The sequence below is a fragment of the Callorhinus ursinus genome, unplaced genomic scaffold (assembly GCF_003265705.2).
Source record: "Callorhinus ursinus isolate GAN/ISIS: 27379988/994484 unplaced genomic scaffold, GSC_fseal_2.0 scaffold60, whole genome shotgun sequence".
NCBI lineage: Eukaryota > Metazoa > Chordata > Mammalia > Carnivora > Otariidae > Callorhinus > Callorhinus ursinus.
Window position 1 is genome coordinate 4,911,032 of NW_027397122.1, and position 14,841 is coordinate 4,925,872.

The following is a 14,841-nucleotide window of genomic DNA, read 5'->3' on the forward strand; positions in this document are numbered from 1 at the left end:
TCTGGTGTGTGGACTTTCCCACTTTTCTGAACATATATAAACACGTATACGTATATCTGTTGAATTTTACCCTGTAACTACACTCTTATTTTTAATGAGATCATAGATTATACTTTATTCTGCCTTACTATTTTTTTATGGAATGAAGCCATTCATATATACAAATGTATATAAGATACATGCAAGTTATGACACACAATAAAACAAACATCCTAGAACCTACAAGTCAAGATCTACCATTACCAAGACTGTTGCACCTCTTAGTAAGTTGCTTAAAAATGCTATTCTTCTCTCCCCAAATCCCTGTTAGGTAAGCAGTGTCCTGACCTTTTACAGTATTATTCCCTAGTTTTTCTTTTTGTATTTGTCCTGTACCTAAATACACCCACACATACACATACTAGTTATTTAATTTTTTTGGACAGCCTTCTTCAGCAAGTACAGTCATTTCCTCCATTTTATATGTGAAAAAACAGAGGCATTGAGAGAAGAAGGTACTTAGCTGAAATCATGTGCCTTGAAGTCTGGCTTCAGAGTTCACAGGTATAACCTAAATGAGATAGGAATAGGATTTTCCTTTCTCACCATTTTGTGAGTTTTTGTATTTTGTATCTTTTAAAGAATTTGTCCAATTTAGGGGCAGCCTGGGTGGCTCTGTCAGTTAAGCGTCTGCCTTCGGCTCAGGACATGGTCCCGGGGTCCTGGGATCGAGCCCCGCGTTGGGCTCCCTGCTCCGCGGGAAGCCTGCTTCTCCCTCTCCCTCTGCTGCTCCCCCTGCTTGTGTTCCCTCTCTCGCTGTGTCTCTCTGTCAAATAAATTAAAATCTTAAAAAAAAAATAAATTCTTAAAAAAAAAAGAATTTGTCCAATTTAGAGTCTTCTTTCAACTTGTTGACTTTGTGAGCATGAAGTAGTTGTGATACTTTCTTTAATATATTCAGGATCTGGATGATGTGCCCCTCTCTGCTTGATATTGGCTGTATCTTTTCCCTTCATTTTGGTCTCTCTGGATACAGGTTTAACAATTTTATCAGTCTTTTCAAAGGACCAGCTCTTGGTTTGATTTTTCTCTTATTTTTTGTTTTCAATTTCATTGGTCTCTGTTTTTGTTTTTATTATTTTCTTTCTTCTGTGTGATTTGGGTTAAGTTTGCTTATCTTGTGCTGGTTGTGAATTCTGGATTGACAGGTTTTTTCTTTCAGCATTCTAAAGATGCCCTTCTGTGTTCTTTTTGCCTGTTTTCTAATGGGAAGTCTGCTGTAATCTTACCCCAGACCCTCTGTAGACATTTTGTCAATTTTTCTAACGGACTTGAAGATTTTTTCTTTGCCTTTCATTTTCAGTGATTATATACCTTTTTTTTGTTTTTTATATTTATTCTGCTTAGTGTTCTCTAAGCTTCTTGAACATTTAGTTTGGTATTTGCCGTTAATTTTTGAAAATTCTTAGCCATGATGTCTCCAAGTATTTGTTCTGCCCCATGCTGCCTCTCCTCTCCGGAGATTCCTGTCACACAGATTTAACACTACATGATATTGTTCCACAGCTCTTGGATTCTTTCTTCTTGGTGGTGGTGGTGGCGGGTGTTTTATTTTTTTTCTCTTTGTGATTCAGGTTGGGTAGTTTCTTTTGACCTGTCTTCAGGTTCATTGATTTTTTTCCTTAGCTGTCAAGCTTTTTACAAGCCCATAGAAGGAATACTTCGTCTGGGTTATTGGGGGTTTTGTGTGTGTGTGTGTGGTGTTGTTCATTTTGTTTTGCTATTAGTTCTAGCATTTTCATTTAATTCTTTCTTACAGCTTCAGTCTCTGCTGAAATCTCTCCTATCTGGTCTTGCATATTATCTATGTTTTCCATTAAATTTTTTGGTACATTTGTCATTGTTATTTTATTTTTTAAAGATTTTATTTGACAGAGAGTGACAGCAAGAGAAGGAACACAAGCAGGGGGAGTGGGAGAGGGAGAAGCAGGCTTCCTGCTGAGCAGGGAGCCCCATGCGGGGCTCGACCCCGGGACCATGACCCGAGCCGAAGGCAGACGCTTAACGACTGAGCCACCCAGTCGCCCCTGTCACTGTTATTTTAAATTAACTGTCTAATATTTGTGATATCTTTGTCATTTAAGAGTCTGCCTCTGTATATTGTTTGGTATTTTGGAAATGTGCCACTTCTTTTCTACATGCCTTCGAATTTTATGTTAAAGTTGGACATCTTGAATAAGACAGTAGATAGTAAGTATTTTTATGTTTTGAAATCAACACCTTTTTAAAAATAGTGTTATGTCAGGGCGCCTGGGTGGCTCAATCAGTTAAGTGTCTGCCTTCGGCTCAGGTCATCCCAGGGTCCTGGGATCGAGCCCTGCATCAGGCTCCCTGCTCAGCAGGGGAGTCTGCTTCTCCTCTCCTTCTGCCCCTGCTCATGTATTCTCTCTCTCTCTCTCGCATACACTCTCTCTCTCTCAAATAAATAAAATATATATTTTTAAATAATATTTTGTCTTTAGTATTACAAGTTTGTGTTAATCTAGTCAAGAATTTGTCTGGGTTTAATATTGGTGGTTGTAGTGGTTATTGAAAGCTTCAGATAACTTTAAAGATAGTTTTGGGTATAGGCTGATTCATGAGAAGTTATTTTTCCCCAATGTCTAATTTTTCCTTGGCTTTGGTTTCCCCTTTAAAAAAAAAAAATTATCTGGAAAGAATCTCTTGCAGTTCTTCTAATTTGATTGCACTGCATTTTTACTAGATTCTTATTACTGATGGGTAGTTGAGGCAGAGGGACAGTCTCTGATGTTTGGTTAAGCTTAGTTTTTGGCAAGTATGGCATCCCTGGGTCTTGTGGTGGGGGGATGGCCCTCACAAATGCTCCAACCCCTTCTCCAGCTTTAGTGTTGGCCTAGTACTTCTTCCTAACTCTTCCTCAAGAATGAGGCTCTTTTTTTTCCCTTCCCGTTTCCTTCCCTGGTGGTACCAAGTTTCCACAGTGCCCCAGGTGACTATTTTTGTTCCTTCTCTCCCTCTAGATTAAAGCATTGTTCCTTGCCAGAAAGTGGGGGAAAGGGGTGTGTGGGTAGATTTTTGAAAGGGTTGCTGGGGCCTCTCCTCTAGCCAGAACCCAATGGGAGTCTTGCTCAAGATTCCCCTCACCTTCCATTTGATCACTCAGTTGTTGCTGAAGGTAGAGCCTGTAAGAGGGTATAATACCCCCACCTTCTCCCACCCTAATATTTGTGTTCCTCAAAAGCTTCACATGTTCACACTGGTTGACACTTGGCTTTTAGCAATTCACTGCAGACTTTTAGCTGAGTGTTCTTAAATGCTTGGGTCCTTGTTCTATTTATAGGTCACTGTCCCCAGATTTCAGGTTTGTTGGTTGCCTTCCCACCGTGATCTTTTGATAGGCTCAAGAAGAGTTGTTAATTGACAGTTTGTCTTTTTCCTTATTGTAATAGTGGGATTGATGTTCTCATAGTCAACTTCCATATCTGAGCAGAAACCAAAAGTGTAAGCCTATTTTTAAAAATAATAAGTTGTAATGAAATTGTACTTAAATTTTGCCATGTAATTTTAGAACTCTAAGACATGGACTTCTGGCAATCCAGTCCAACTCTGAATTTTTAGATGATCAAGCTAAGTTGTAGAGAAAGAAGTACTAATTCATTGACTATCTGCTGTTGTATGAGTTGTTACAGTAATATCCCTCGGCATCTTGAAATTTCCATTCAAACTTAGTTACTTAAAAGTCATTTTTTAAGTGGTGTTATAGAATGGCTTTTTCTCTTGGCTGTGAAATCCTCTGGGTATCTTTTCAGGTGTGCCACTTTTAATATTTTAAAAATAAGAAAGTGAGAGGGTGTTTTATTATGTATCATATGCTACTTGTTTTTCTGGCTCTCCTAATATTTAGCATTGTAGTAGGCATTCAAGTATGTATTAATGCACTTATTAACTGATACTTCTGGATTGGGAAAATTTCATTACAAATTATTGCCAAGAATGCATATAGCCTCATTGACGACATGGTATTTAAATTCTGTGGGCACTTTTTTTTTCTTTATAGGTTGAGAAGAATAGGTATTAACTCTTCATTATTTTTTTTAAGTTTTTATTTAAATTCCAATTAGTTAACATACAGTGTAGTATTAGTTTCAGGTGTACAATTTAGTGATTCAACACTTCCATACGACACCCAGTGCTCATCACAAGTGCACTCCTTAATTCCTCACCCATTTCATCCATCTCCCCACCTACCTCCCTGCTGGTGACCATCAGTTTGTTCTGTAGAGTTAAGAATCTCTTTCTTGGTCTGCCTCCCTCTCTCCCTCTCTCTCTCTCTCTCTCTCTCTCTCTCTCTCTCTCTCCCTCTCCCTCCCTCTCCCTCCCTCCCTCCCTCCCTCTCCTTCCCTCCCCCTCCCCTATACTCATTTGTTTCTTAAATTCCACGTATGAGTGAAATCGTATGGCATATCTCTTCTTCTTTTCTTTTTATTATTTTTTTAAAAGATTTTATTTATTTATTTGACAGAGAGAGAGACAGTGAGAGAGGGAACACAAGCAGGGGGAGTGGGAGAGGGAGAAGCAGGCTTCCCGTGGAGCAGGGAGTCTAATCTGGGGCTCGATCCCAGGACCCTGGGATCATGACCTGAGTTGAAGGCAGACGCTTAACGACTGAGCTACCCAGGCGCCCCGACATATCTCTTCTTTGACTGACTTATATGGACACCTTTTACCATATTTACTATCAAGTGCTTGTCTCTGCTGAAATACATAGCAAACACTTGAAAACTTGTTAATCTGTTTTAGAAAAGAGACATGTTATGATAAATATGTAATCTTTCATCAAAAAATATTCATGAAGAAATAGGGATTGCAGTATAAACATAGTCTGAATTTATAACCCTTTTTTCAGCTTCATCCAGGATATGGAAATGGGAATTCTTTTTTTTTTTTTAAGGATCTTCATTTATTCGATAGAGACACAGTGAGAGAGGGAACACAAACGGGGAGTGGGAGGGGGAGAAGCAAGGAACTGGACTTCGGAAGGATTAAGGGATTACCTGAGGTTTACACAGTTCATGAGAAAGAAAGGCATGTCTAAAACCCATGTCTGAAGCCTGGACACCACACTCTCTCCCATTACATAGCATCGCTTTCTCCCAGGGTGATACTGAAGTAATGAAGCACGTGGAAGTCAAAAGGGCTTTTACATATGGTCCTAACTCTCAACCTGCAGTTCTGTGCTTGTGTGACTTTGGACAGGTCCAGTGATCTACTGTTTTCTTTCTTGAGCAGCCTTTAAGGTTGTAACCCAGCGTTTGCCTGCTCTCATGTGTAATGACTAGAAGTACCTAGTTGTTAGTGAGTATCCTGGGTTAGCCTTTGTTCTGGGTGCATTCCTCCCTTTCGCATGTAGTTTGTAGTTTGTAAGCTTATGGAAGGCATAGCTTATCCATAAAATACATGTATACATAATTACTTTATAGTGTATGCAGATATCTACTGTTTTCATACATCTGTGAATATCTGGTAGTGCCCACATTAATGCAAAGAGATCAGGAGGGCATTAAGTACATGTAATTGTTAGTCTCTTACTGCTTAGGCATCCACACAGTTGGTGACTCTGGTTAGTAAAAATCAGACACTAAGAAGGTCATCCTGGCACCTGCTATCAACAGTTGACGCAATGACTGGTGATGCCCCCAGCTCCTTTCAGTGGTTCTGTAGGTAAATTTTGGTGGTTTAGCTCTGTTTAGAAAATACTTTGTCATTTTATCTCAGTGTCATGTCATTTAAGCAACTAAATACTGTATCTTACTCCTTTATTAGAGAACAGCACTGCACAAGTAACATCTACAGGAAGTCTTATATTCCAGAACTTTGAGGAGGGCATGAGTGGAGTGTACACATGTTTCCTGGAGTATAAACCGACTGTGGAAGAAATTGTTAAAAATCTTCAACTAAAATATGTTATATATGGTAAGAAGTACACATAGTTGTATTTTAACATTTCTCAATGTTTTCAAATATTTTAATATCTTTAGGTTTGTCTTAAAGGCACTTTGTCATTTTTAGTCTTCTAATTAAAGAAAAATTCCTGCTTGCCTGTGTTTTACAAAGTACTCTGTAAAGTGTTAGTGGTGAGGGCAGGTCTTGTTTTTTTAAGGGCAAGTTGACAGGAACACATAATTTTAAGCTGATGAATGAAAATGGGGGTTATGGAAATCGTATTTTCAAATTATTACAGTATTATAGCCTGTACTGCTTTTAAATTCTGAGTTTCATGCTTGATGGCACACCGCCCTCCCCCCAGACAGGAGCATGAAATGCCACTGTAAAATCCTTTTCTAAAAGCAATTTGATCTCTGGAAGTTTGAGATTGGGAGACCTGGGTGGATAATGGAGTGGCCAGAAGAACAGCCTGAGCAAAGGTGGCTTGTAAGTTCCGTCTCACTGGGGCGGCCCCGTGCGGCAGAGAGGGTAGGGGCCCTCCCCCATGCACCTGTCTGATCTCCAGCACCTGTGAATGTGCTACCTCACAATGGCAGAAGGGACTCTGCACATATCAAGAAGGTAAGGATCTCGACAAGAGGAGATTATCCTAAGGAAGCGGAGTAGGCCCAGGACAATCAAAAGGGTCCCTATAAAGAGGAGGCGCAAGGGTCAGCAGCAGATAAAGGACACGTTATGGTGGAAGGAGAGGTCTCAGTGGTTTTCTTTGAGGGTGGAGGAGGGGCCATAAAGCCAGGAAGTGCAGGAGGCCTCTAGAAGCTGAAGATGGCAGACATGGAGCTTCCCCTGGAGCTTCCAGAAGGAATGCTCCCTGATTCTAGCCTTGTAAGATTCACTTTGGACTTCTGATTTCCAAAATGGCAGGATGATAAATTTGTGCCATTTTATGCCACTACATTTATGATGATTTGTTACAGTAGCAATAGGAAACTGATGTACCATCCTTGTCACAGCTGACTTACAGAACAAATGGCAGAATTATTAGTGGTTTTCTGATAATTTTTGGTCACTGAAAAAACACTATCCCATATATCCAAAGAAAGACATAATTTTTTTTTTATGAGAAATTATATTAACTTTCTTAGGCAAAAATTTGTTTAATCTTCTGAATCGGTCACGCTTCACTTTTGTTCAGTAGTTCTCTCCATCTTGGTATTTAATAGGTCTTGTGTGTACTGAATATCACCTCTGAGGGGGTGTAGTCACATCGGCTGACAACTGTAGCCACGCCCAGAATGAATGCTGGGCCCAGTAATGATGAGCACAGCTAATCTGTGTTTTTACACGTAATTCTGATAACCATAAAACGCACCTAGTGCTTCTGCAAGGCATAGTCAGAAGTGCTGTATCTGTATGCAGTGTATTTAATGCCCACAGCACACTGTGCAGTACATACTGCTCTGTTCTGTCTGTACAAACACCGAGGCACAGAGGGGTTAAGTGACTCGGTCAGGGCCACGCTGTGAGAATACGGGCGGACCAGATGTGAGCCTAGCAATTCTGATCCCAGAGTTGGTGTTCTTACTTTAAAGTTAACTTATGTTATACAGGCACAAAAGCCAATCAGATCCCTTTTTATCTTTTTAAATATAAGCGCTTTAGTATATACATTTGGTATATAAATGGCATTTTTATTATTATTTTTTAGTATAGCTGACACAATGTTACATTAGTTTCAGCTGTACAACATAGTGATTCAACGACTTTAAACTTTATGCCATGCTCACCACAAGATACACACGTATTTTTGTATTAATGGAAATTAAATTGTTAGTATTTCTGTAAGAAGAGTTCTATAAGGTAGAATCTTCTACAGAATATGCAGTGTTATTTTTGATAGATTCTGCCAGTTTCCCTACAAAGAATGGACCAATTTATATCCCTGCCATACTATATGAAAACTTCATCTTTTATAAGATATTTTTTTGTTGGTTTCTGTTTGGCTTGTGCTGAGCAAGCTTCCCTGAATTAGAAGAACTGAATTCACTTATAATTACATTATATCTTTATATATGAAATGTTTAAAATTTTAGAAAGTATCAAAAATAACATAACACCCAGAATTACTATCAGATTTAAATATGGCAAGATCATGGATGTGTGGTGACTCATTCCTTTAATATGCCCGTCCTTAATTAGTAAATTTGAGCATTTAAAAGTGTTTTTGTTACCTAGTAGATTACATTGCCTTTTCAATTTTGATGCCATTTTCCTTTTGGTTGGTTTGCCTTTTTCTCAGTAATTTATAGGGTCTTACCAGTCTGCATACCAAACCTTAGCTTCTGCCTCTCTCACTATGATGTTGTTTATGCTCCAGAAGTTTCAAGTATTGTTGTTATGGTGAGATTTACCACCTGTTTTTGAGTTGTGATTTTTTTCGGTTTAATTTTTTTCTGAGATCTTTCCTTAATATGTAGAAAATAAAAAAAGATTGCCTATATTTATTTGGTTGGCCTGGTTTTTTTTATTTTTTTATTAAAAGATTTTATTGTTTATTTATTTATTTATTTATGGCAAGTGGGGGGAGGGGCAGAGAGAGAGAGAGAGAATCTCAAGCAGACTCCAAGCTGAGCATGGAGCCTGACGTGGGGCTCGATCTCATGACCCTGAGATCATGACCTGAGCCAAAATCAAGAGTCGGACACTTAACCAACTGAGCCACCCATGGCCTGTGTTTTTTTAATTAAACTTTTTATTTCAAGGTAATTGTAGATTCATGTATAGTTGCAAAATACAATCCAGAGATCCCATGTATACTTTACCCAACTTTCCCCCATAGTGACATCTTGTGAACATATAGTACATAATCAGGCCAAGATGCTAAGTTTATGTAGTACACCAATCTTAATCAGATTCCTCCAATTTTATAGTATTCCTTTGTGTGTGTGTGTGTGTGTGTGTGTGTGTGTGTGTGTGTAATTTTCTTAAGTTTGATCACAGGTATGTTCTCCTGTATCCACTGCTGCAGTTAAGATACATAGCAACACCAGCAACAGAAGTATACTTTGGGTTGTCTTTTCTTTTTTTCTTTTTTAAAGGTTTTATTTATTTATTTGAGAGACAGAGAGAGTGAGCAGTAGAGAGAGAGAGAGCACAAGCCGCGGTGGAGGGGCAGAGGGGGAGGGAGAAGCAGACTCCCCACTGAGCAGGGAGCCCGATGCAGGGCTCCATCCCAGCACACTGGGATCATGATCTGAGCCAAAGGCAGATGCTTAACCACCCAGATATAAGTACAGGAATATAGTATATAATTTCATGGGATTGGCTTTTTTCATTTGACTTAATTCTCTGGAAATTCATCTACATTGTTGTGTGCATTTCTCATTCATTCTCTTTATTCTGAGCTGTATTTCACAGTACAGATGTGCCACATCTGTTTAACCCCTCACACACTGAAGTGTGTGGATTGTTTCAGGCTTGGGGCTATAACATATAAAGTTGCTATGAACCTTGTGTGTATAGTTTTTTGAACAGGTTTTTATATCTGTGGGATAAATGCCCAAAGTGTGGTAGTTACATACTAGTTTTACAAGAAATTGGCAAATTCTTTGCCACAGTGGCTGTGCCAGTTTACATTCTGACCAGCAGCTTCTCTATGTCCTCTCCAGTATTTGGTGTTGTCGTTATCTTTGATCTTAACCATTTTAATGGGTGTGAAGTGATATTTCATTGTGGTTTTCATTAGTGTTTATCTAATGTCTATGGACGTTGAACATAATTTATGAGCGTATTTACCATCTCTACACCCTCTTTGGTGAAATGTCTGTTGATATCTTTTGCCCATTTTCTAATTGCTTTGTTTGATATGTTACTGGTGTTTTGAGTTTTTTTTAAAAAATACATACTTTTTTTAAAAAATACATTAAAAAAATAACCTACTTTGTAGGTTACGTTATTTGCGAACATTCTAGTCTATATCTTTTCAGTGTCTTGAGATTTTTTTTTCTTTTTTTTCCGAAGGGAGGGGATCCAGAGTATATTTTTTTAATTTTTAATTTTTTTAACCTCTTGACGCCCTCATCTATTTTTTTCTACCCTTCACTACCTGCCTGGGGCAACCACCAGTTTGTTCTCTGTATCTGTGAGCTTTTCTTTCCTTTCTTTTTTTAAAGATACATATAAGAGAAATCATACAGTATTTGTCTTTCTCTGATTTATTTCACTTGGTATAATGCCTTCAGAGTCCATCCATGTTGCCACATTTATGCGCACATGCATGCGCACATACACTCAAATCCCAAGATTTTATTAGCCAATTCAACCGTCAGTGGGCACCGCTTCCTTATCTTGGCTGTTGTAAGTAGTGCTGCATTGAACATGGGGGTGCACATATCTTTTTGCATTAGTGCTTTTATGGGGGACAAATCCAGATGTGGAATTGCTGGGTCATATGGTAGTTCAATTTTCATTTCTTGAAGAACTTCCATACTGTTTTCCACAGTGGCTGCCCCAGTTTGCATGCCCACCAACAGTACACAGAGGTTCCCTTTCTCCACATCCTCACCAACACACGTTGTTTCTGTCTTTGATACTAGCCATTCTAACAGGTGTGAGGTGGTATCCTCATTGTGGTTTTGATTTGCGTTTCCCTGATTGATGACGTTGAATATTTTTTTCACGTACCTCTTGGCCAGCTGTGTTTCTTTGGAAAAATGTTTATATAAATCTTACGCCCATTTTTAATTGGATTGTGTTTTTTGCTGTTGAGTTGTCTCAGGTCTTCATATATTTTGGATATTAACTGCTTATCAGATACATGTTTTGCAAAAGTTTTCTTCTATTAGTAAGTTAGCTTTTTTATTTTGTTGATTGTTTCCTTTGCTGTGCAGAAGCTTTTTAGTTTCATGTAGTCCCACTTGTTTATTTTTACTTTTGTTGCTTTTATTCTTGGTGTCAGATTAGAAAAATTGCGAAGGAGTTTGTCATCTATATTTTCTTCTAGGAGTTTTATGGTTTCAGGTCTTACATTCAGTTCTTTAATCTATTCTTGTGTATGGTGTAAGATAGTGGTCCAGTTTCACTCTCTTCTTTGGGTGGTCCAGTTTTCCCAGCACCATTTATTGAAGAGACTGTCCTTTCCATCATTGCGTGTTCTTCACTCCTTTTTTGTAAATTAATTGACTGTGTATATGTGGATTTATTTCTGGGTTCTCTAGTCTCTTCCATTTATCTGTCTCTATACCATACTTTTTTCATTACTGTAGCTTCATAATAGAGTTTGAAATCAGGGAGCATGATGCCTCCAGCTTTGTTCTTTCTCAAGATTGCTTTGGCTATTTGGAGTCTTGTGGTTCCATACAAATTTTAGGATTGTTTTATTTCTGTAAAAAATGCCATTGGAATTCTGATAAGGATTTTATTGAATCAGATTGATTGGGGTAGTATGAACATTTTAGCGATGTTCATTCTTACAACACACGTACATGGACTATCTTTCCATTTATTTGTCTTCTTCAATTTCTCTCCTTAATGTCTTATAACTTGTAGTAGTTTTGCAGAGCCAAAGTTCTTCAATTTAATGAGGTCTGGTTTATCAAATTTGGTTATTAATCATACTTTTGGTATCAAGTCTAAGAATTCTTTGCCTAGCCATAGACAAAGATATCCTCCTATTTTTTTTCTAAAGTCTTTCAGTTTTACTTTTAATGTCACACATTTTCAATTAATTTTTCTATAAGGTATGAGGTTTTAACTTTTTATGTATGGACATATAGTTATGCCAGCTTCATTTCTTGCAAAGTCTGTTTTTCCTTTGATGAATTGTTTTTGTACCTTTGTTAAAAACCAGTTGAGAATATTTGTGGGGGTCTATTTCTGGGTTCTCTCATTTCTTCCATTGATCAATAGGTCTATATCTCTGCCAGTACCACACTGTTAGTTAATATAGCTATCTGGAAACATTCGATACCAAGTAGAGTTGGTTCCTCCCACTATTCTTTTTTATGAAGATTGTTTTTATGTTTTCCGGGCCATTCTCTTTCCATATGAATTTTAGAATAATCTTGAATGTATCTACAAAATGTCCTGCTGGAATTTCTATGGGAATTACATTTACTCTATAGATAAGTTTGGGGGAAAATTGTCACCTCTTCTGTAGTGAGTGTTTCAATTCATGAACATGGTATACCTCCATTTAATTAGGTCTTAATTTCTTTTATCTGTTATTTCTTAATCTATTCTTATTTCTTTTATGTACATGTTAAGTACATACCTAAGTATATTATTTTGTTTTTTGGAACAATTTTGGATGGTATTAGGTTTTAAATTTTGGATTCCACATGTTTATTGTTAATACATAACCAGTGATTTATTATTTGTGTCTTAATCTTATAACCTGTCATCTTGTTAAGGTTACTTAACAGTTCCAGAATCTTTTTATTTTGTAGATTCTTTGTGACACAGTCATGTCATAAACACACAGGGACAGTTTTATTTCTTCTTTTTTTTTTTTCAATTTGTATTCCTTGTTTTTCTTATTGTGGTGAATGGACTTCCAGTATTTTGCTGAATAAGAATGGTGAAAGCAGACATTCTTGCCTTGCTTGTAAATGTGATGTTAGCTGTGATTTTTATGTAGGTGCCCTTGATTAGGTTGAGGAAGTTTCCTATTCCAAGTTTGTTGATTATGTGTGGATGTATGGAAGATTGTTGGATTTTTGTCAAGTGTTTTTTTTTTTTTTTCCTCCATTGAGATAATTATGTGGTTTTTATTTCATAGTGTATTACATTCATTGGATTTCAAATGTTAAGCCAACCTTGCATTTGTGGGATAAATCTCACTTGGTCATGATGTATGATTCTTTCAGTACACGGCAAGATTCAGTTTGCTTAGTGTTTTGTTAAAAGTTTTCTCATCTGTATTCATAAGAGATTGACCCATAGTTTTCTTGTGATAAATTTTTTGTGTGGTCTTTCTGTCAGGGTAATGGTGGTCTCATAGTATGAATTGGGAAGTTTTTCTTCATCTTCTGATTTTGGAAGAGTTAATTAAGAATTGTTAGCATTTCTTTAAATGTTTTCTAGAATTTGGCACACCTGGGTGGCACAGTTGGTTAACTCTTAGTTTCTTTTGTGAATTTCTCAAATTTCTTTTTGTTATTCTAATTTTATTCCATTGTAGTCAGAGAAAATACTTTGTATTTCAATCCTTTTAAGTTTATTGAGATTTGTAGCTTAGAATGTGCAACATCTTTGAGAATGTGCTATGAGCACTTGGGAAGAAAGTATATTCTGCTGCTGTTGGGTGGAGAGTTCTGTACATATCTGTTGGTTCTGTTTGGTTCGTGACATTACTCAAGTCTTCTATTTCTTTGTTGTTCTTCTTCCTATTTGTTCTATTACCGTAAGCATGGCATTGATGTCTCTAACTAATAGTGTTTAGCTGTTGATTTCTTTTTTTTATTTCTGTCAGATTTTGTTTCATTTTGATGCTTTGTTTTAAGGTGTGTCTGTGTTTATAATTGAGGGATTGTCCTTTTTATCTTAATAAAATATTCCTCTTTCTAGGAACATTTTTTTTTTCTTTTAAAGTCTGTCTTGCCTGATAATTGTATAGCCACTTCTGCTTTCTTGTGGTTGCTGTATGCATAGTGTATCATTTTTCATTTTATTACTTTCAATTTATTTGTATCTTTTAATGTAATATGTGGCTCATGTAGACACCATAGTTGATACTGCTTTTTCAATCCAGTTTCGGTTTCTGCCTTTTGATTAGATAGTATCATTCATTCACATTTAACATTATTTTTATATAATTAGATATACACTATTGTATTTCTTGTTTCATGAATGTTCCTCTATTTTTCATTAATTCTTTTGAAGTAAATGCACATTTTCTAATGTGGCATTTTAATTTCTTTAATGATTTTTCACTATATATTTTTGAGTTATTCCGTTATTGACCGTTCTGAGACATACCACATATATTTTAACCTATCACAGTCACCTTGACATTTATACTACTTAATTCCAGTGAGTTATGGAAATGTTACTCTTATGTATATATATTCCCTTTTCCTGCTTTTTTGTGGTATTAATATTTTATATGGTATATTTGTAAATGTTGCACAACTAACAATACATAGTTATTATTTTATATAGTTTGTGGTTTCTGAGAAGCCAGAAATAGAAAGGAGAGGGGGTGTATGTTTATAGGTTTTGTTTTATCCATCTTCTTGTTGAGCATTTTTGATTTTTTTCATTTGCTCCCATGTATCAAGTTACCATCGGTAGTCATTTCTGTAGCCCCATACATGGGGACCAATGGTACCTTGTATACAGATTCTTTGATACAACTGCTTTTTAAATCTGGAATGAGGAAAAAAGTAGAAAAAATATGCACTTACACTGTCTTCATAATTATATAATTACCTTTACTGGAGCACTTTATTTTTTGGTGTGGATTCACATTATTGACTGAGGTCATGTTCTTTCATTCTGGAGAACTTCTCTTAGCTGATTCATTTTTTGGCCAGATCACATCTGCTGAGCCCCTTGGTCCATTTCTGCTTTCAGTGTTTTCATTTTTCAACTGCAGTATGTCCACGTGGTTCATTTTTTACAATTCTTTATAGATATTCCCTATTTGATGTGAGATTGTCATTATGCCTACCGTCTTTAATCATAATTACCTTTAATTGTTTTAACATTTTCTTTCTTTTTATGTGCACGAGCCAGGGGAAGGGGCAGAGGGGAAGAGAGAGAAAGAATCCCACGCCAGCTCCATGCTCAGTGTGGAGCCTGACGTGAGGCTCGATCTCATGACACTGAGATCACAACATGAGCCAAAACTGCAGATGTTCAACTAACTGAGCCACCTAGGCGCCTGTTTTAACA

The 14,841-nt window shown here is 37.0% G+C and overlaps 1 protein-coding gene across 8 annotated transcripts in view; it reads left to right on the forward strand.

Moving 5' to 3' along the window:
* Positions 1–14,841, forward strand: part of ZPBP (zona pellucida binding protein) — a 105,834-nt gene that overhangs the window by 15,249 nt on the left and 75,744 nt on the right. For all 8 annotated transcript variants that reach the window (XR_012375953.1, XR_012375952.1, XR_012375954.1 and 5 more), the window contains one exon: positions 5,824–5,973. Coding sequence is in view for 5 of the 8 variants with exons in the window: in XM_025853121.2 (XP_025708906.1) it covers positions 5,824–5,973 (150 nt within the window). In the remaining 3 variants the exon portion in view is untranslated. The remainder of the gene's footprint in view (positions 1–5,823; positions 5,974–14,841) is intronic.